The 6,000-nt window shown below is 32.9% G+C and overlaps 1 protein-coding gene across 1 annotated transcript in view; it reads left to right on the top strand.

Moving 5' to 3' along the window:
- LOC135207939 (uncharacterized) overlaps nucleotides 1–5,557 on the top strand; it is a 370,968-nt gene extending 365,411 nt beyond the window's left edge. Inside the window, 1 exon segment of the mRNA XM_064239912.1 lies at nucleotides 1,574–5,557. Within this exon segment, the coding sequence (XP_064095982.1) occupies nucleotides 1,574–1,687 (114 nt within the window). The 3' untranslated portion in view covers nucleotides 1,688–5,557.
- The last annotated feature ends 443 nt before the right edge of the window (nucleotides 5,558–6,000 follow it).

Here is a 6,000-nt window from a genome sequence, read left to right on the forward strand (position 1 = left end):
TGTCAAAAGCTTCTGACTCGCTCACCTATATAAAAGGTGTCGGTATAAAACTGGGGCGAGTGTTAAACACTACCACAGCAATGCAGTTTTAATTTTACTGCTTTGATCTCTAGTAAGTATTGTTTTTGTGCATTTTGCTGCCAGATTGCTCTTCCAGACATAGAATTCCATGTTAAAAGGGAGAGAGAAGTTCTGTTATACACAATTTTTATTTCCATTGCTGCATTACTCTTGGAAATCAAGTGGATTGTTGCTGGTTTAATATTTTTACCTTCTTAATTCATTAAGGCTTTGCTCTTAGGGAGGAGTGTACTGTGGCAATATCTTTTGCTCTCCCTGCTTCTATAAATTGTCCAAGAACATCTGACTGTAGACTAACATCTTCACTAGTGCTCAACATACAATAGTTGCCATCATAACTTCTCATTGTAACCATTGTCTTTTGTTGGTGTGATGAACCATGGTGTTCTTGTTCTGTCTGGTGGTTTAAAGAATACTGGGATTCTGGTTTTTTACAGCATTCCAGTCTGACATTGTAGTGATAGGTCACAATCTCCTCACAGGTACTATTCCCAGTCTCTGTACAGCATACCAGTCTGGAATGGCATGGAGGTGTCCTGGGATTCAGTACAGACTTTGAGGGTTAACCTGCTAAGTAAAATTGTATTGCTCCTACAACCTTATTTTGTTAGAGAAGTTACCAAGCCAATTGACTTCTTTTGTCAGTGTCTGATACCTGATATACCTCTCAATATGCAGTGTAGAATTCTGCTGTCAAGATGAAAACTTCCCCTGAAGGCACAGAAATCCTTGATAGCTTCAACTGCTAGAGTCATTATATCTCGTTGGGTCTCTTCTCTTAAGGACTATATTGAAGTTATGCAGTTAAATCATCCACATCCTTTCCTCACTTACCTTGGAAGTACTTGTCACAGAGTTCTTTCACTGGAACAGAAAGGACTAAACTTCTGAAGACACAGTTTCCTCTGCTCTCTGGAGTTCATAGGTCTGTTCTCATGGAACCATACAGCTAAGGAGCAGGAAGAACATTCAGTACATGTTCTTTCTCAATAGCACACATTGTAGGGATCTTTCACAGGGTGATTTCTCACAGCAGCAAGACAAACTAAATATTTTTCAAGAATATTTGTATCACTTGGCTACCTGCCATGCAGCAAGCAACATGTCTGAATAAAATAAGAATTATGCTATTATTATTATAAAGGATTAGTTTATCCAGACCTCTAAGCCTAATAAAGGCTCTTCTTGGGCTGGACATATGGTATTATATGAACAAACTAGTTGGTTCTCTGGTCTGTACAAAGTCAGTGAATGAGCATTTTACAAAATTGAGGGACTAAACCTTACTAGGAGGTTCAGTCCATTATTAGTTAGTTATATTGCCTTGCTCATTTTGCCAGCTCCTCAACAAGTACAAGGTGGTATGTATCTTTGAAGCAAAAATCAGAGTATGTAATATATATAAATTATTTATTACAAAAATTTTTTTTTGTCTTTTCTGCTATATTGTTTCATGAATTTGGCAATAATTATGGTTTCTTTACATACACAGCGCCACCTATCTGACACAGACTTCGAAATGGTATTCCACATGTCCCGTATGGATTTCTATCGCCTTCCAGAGTGGAGGAGAAACGACTTAAAAAGAAGAGCTAAACTTTTTTAAGAGTATCTTATTTATTTTTATGATTATTTGTAAGGAGAGTGGTGTTTCAGAATCAATTAAAATACCGCATTAACATTGTATTCAGTATGTGCACTTTTTGTCAAAAAGGCAAACTACAAATCAATTTCCAAAACATATACAGAATTTATATACTTCCAGTTTTTAATACTCGTTATTTTGCAATACCTTTTGCATGAAACCAAATATTTCCATCCTTTCATTTCATGAATATATTCCAGCCCTACTGGTAACCTAGGGCTTTCCCAAGAAAGGCTTAAAAGATGAACAAAAGCAAATACCTGAAAAGAAGGTGCTTGATGAATTCCATATGGTGAATATATATAGTAGAAGAGATGTGTAGTGTTTTATAATGTTGTTAGTTTTCAGTTAGGTTGAAATCACTAGTAATTTTTGTACCATTAATCTTGGGCAAAATTTTGTCAGGGTAGGTTATACAATACTTTGTAACATTTAACATCTTGAGGTGACAGCTATGCAATTATAAATTTACATTGGAGCAGAAGTACGTGTGGATGGAATTTGGTTGTGTAATGGTTGAAAAACAAATGCAGTAAATATTTTAAGCTTGTCACTTTACCCTGTTTCATAACTTCTAGTCTTCTTTTTTATTTTAACAGTAGTCCCAGTCCATTAGTGGACTTCTCTTTCATGGTTATTACTATTGTACAGCCACACTTTCCTGTTGCTTCAGTTTTGGTGCTCATGTTGGGCAGTGATCTAATGTGACATCATGGGTTTTTGGCCTTCAAGACTACTGCTATAAGTTTTATTTTCTATTGTCTGTAAATATGAAAATCTTATAGTTGTCGTTTTCAAAGCTCAATATCTATGATCCTATTGCAAAAAAAAAAAAAAATACAAATCTTCATTAAAACACCAAACGAGATCTGTGACGAACAAAAAAAAAAATTCGAAAGTAAATCTATGTAAAGAAAATTTATTCATTTGTAAATAGTGCCTCTTAGAGCTTAAAATGTGGTGTAGTCAGTGACTGTGATCCTTGGATGAGAATTTTGGTGGAATATAAAATTTTGTTTTCAAGTTTCATTAAATTGATGATGTATTTCCCTATTGTGCATCTTGTAATTTAAGTTTCAGTTTTCCCCTTACCCTTTATTAATTAAATAAAATAAAAATTTACATTCAATGTGTTAGTTATCACAAGAGATCTTTCAATTTAACTGCATCTGAGAACTCACAATGTTGATCACACCACAACAAATAAGGTGGTATAAAAGCCATTTAATGGACTATTTTGCCCAAGGTGGGGGTAATGTGATTGTCTGTTAATAAGACTCCTCTCTGTTCATGTAGCAGTTTATTGGCTAAGTCATTGGTTGTCTTAACTGCAAAGCTTTTTATATATATATATTTTATATTGTAGCCTTTTTATCAGAAGTAGTATTATAAATAACAGTGTGGGGAAGAATGAGTTTTGAGGTTGTAAAGATGTACCAGCCAGTAAACATTGTGTAACCAGTTAGCTTTCATTTTTTAGAGATGAAGACATTTTTGTGTGAGTGTTCGTATGTGTATGCGCAGGTATGGAAAAAAAAATATTGGATAGTTAGGGATTTAATGCACTTGATACATTATTTAAAGTTTTTACATTTGGTGGACATCTTTGTAGATAATCCTTTCATGGTGCTCTTTAGAATCCCTTTCCCTGAGTCCAGTATGTTGTCATAGTCATTTGAAATGTGATCATTTATTTACTAGCTGTTGTGAACAAACTATCAGAAATTGTCAGTGGATATTTAGGAGTTTTTTATCTAAATTTCAGTATGAAAGATAAATTTTTGCTAATGTATTTTACTTTGAAATACTAATCTTGTCAAGTCTAAGCAAATTAAAATTTCATTGACTGATGTCAAGCAGGTCTTCTTGAATCTGTTTATTATATGTACAAACTGTAATCTTTATCTTTGTAATGGGAATAATTCTTAATCTGTCGAATCACACTAAAAGCATTAATCATTGGTTTTTAGTTTAAGTATATGCAAGGTTTATGATTTAGTTTCTGTCTTGTGATTTGATAGTTCAGACAGCAAGTTGTAAATATAAATTCTAGTAACGAGTATGATTAATTTGAAATGAATTAAAAGATTATTAAATTCAAGAGATAGAGAATCTTAAGATTAATTAATCCAAATGATGGTAAATCATAATATCTTACTATTATTTAACTAAATATGCCAGCAATAGTCTTGCTTAGCTAATCACTGTTGAGCATTTGGTAACCTAAATGTCAGTACTTTTCAGCAGAATGAATTTCCAATGTCGTTTTTTTCCTCATTAACCAAATTCAGTAGCACAACGTTTTACGTTCTTCCAGATGTACGTGGTTTGTCTGTTCTAATCACCCTTATGGACATTGTTCATTGGGAGATCTTTGTTAGAATGTACTAATATGTATTCTTTTACTCTCCGATTACTTTGTGTGAAATGCAGTCTTTTCATTAACATTTTCTCCTGTCAGTATCTACTTGACAGAAATGAATAACAAAATACATCTCAGCTATGAACAAGATCCATAATGAATTGCATGTTATTAACTGCTTGCTTTCCCTCCTTGGACGTAGAAATTAACTTAAGGATCACTGTTAATAGTACTTTTATATTAACATGGGCAAAGCGAGGGTGATGGTAGAAGGTAGCATTTTGTTATGACATAGGAAATGTGCTTCCTGAATTTTTTAATTTAGATTTTTATATATTAATTGCAAAAAAATAAAATGTTTTAATTGCCAACCTTATGCCACACTTTTGGCTCCCAGATAAACTGCATTGTGCTTTTTTAGGATCTTACTGTTGTTAGTGATTAGTATATTCATGAAGACCTGCAAGACCTGGGTGATGAGACAAGTGGTGTTTAGTTTTAATTTCTATTGTAAAAGGTACTTTACATGTAAATAGACTGGCAGAGATAGATCAAAACACAACGCAAGTGTCTTGATTTTCTTCAGAACTTTAATGTGTCCTATCCAACTTAATGTTTTTGTTGTTCAATATATTATATATATATTCAATATATTATATTTTTGTCATGTCTTAATATTTGTATAATTTCATTATTAGTGTAGTATAATAACTGTTAGATGTTCCTTTTTATATGATTTAGTCTGGCTGCTATATCATTTACCCTTGTCAGTGAATAAACTTGAAGAACTGGAAAATGGAAGACTTTCAAACATCTTTTGACATTATTCACTATAACAGTAAACCTTAAGGTTGAATGAATATAGAGATAATATATTTTAGTTAATTCAAAATGTTTATAGATTAAGAACTCAAAACTCAGGTGAATAATATTTTTTATAAGTACATTTATTTTTCCATTGTCCAGTGACATGCTCCAGTTTACATTACTCAAAGATAATGCAGAAAGACAGATCTCTATGAATTGTGTTATAATTAGGATAACACAGGTTTTAACATCATCCACTTTGTGTACCAGGTGTAAGATGGTTTTAATAGTTTTTTCTTTTTTTTCATCACCATTGTATCATCATTAGTTCTGTGCTTGTTTGGGAAATTGTATGAGTGGCAAGGATTTGGACCAAGTTTTCTTTCAACAAATACAGACTGTCCATCAGAAAATGGTTATGTATATAGAAATAAAAATAACAACATTGTTACTTAAATAAATTGTAAATTTATTTGATAACAGATTGGCCCAGATGCTTTCCTGTTACAAAAATATAGGACTGTCTGTTTTGATGGTACAAGCAAATTTTTAATTTGTTCTTGTACTCGAGAGACTGATGCATCTTCATATGCTTACAGTAACTGCTTGGGTTGCTATAGTCTGTAGAACATATGGATAACCAATAATTGACTTTGCTTGACTGAATTTGTATTATTACCCTATTCACATATTTTTGTAAATAATTGAAAGTAATATTTAACACAAAAGACTAAAGTAATTTGTTTTATAGAATACACACCATTGTTTTATGCCTTCTCCTCCATTTTCACTGGTTAGATCAACACTTGGAATATCATTAAAAATGCAATAACTATGCATTATTGGGAAACACCACATTTCTTTGCAAATGTGGCAGTGCAACATGCCAAAACATTAACTGAAAGGCACTTCATTTGCTAATGAAGAGGTAATGTTTATGCAGAAATGGAGAAAGTAATCTTATATTTCTAGTTCATCATCCAATCATGTGTACTGTGAAGGGAGGGGGACCAGTCCCTATGTGCCCCCAAAGGAGAGATACCAGCCTGAACAAGTAGAAGTTGAATGATCTTACCTGTGGAGAAATGCACAATAATAGGACTCC

This window comes from Macrobrachium nipponense, chromosome 34 (assembly GCF_015104395.2).
Source record: "Macrobrachium nipponense isolate FS-2020 chromosome 34, ASM1510439v2, whole genome shotgun sequence".
In the NCBI taxonomy this organism is placed as follows: domain Eukaryota; kingdom Metazoa; phylum Arthropoda; class Malacostraca; order Decapoda; family Palaemonidae; genus Macrobrachium; species Macrobrachium nipponense.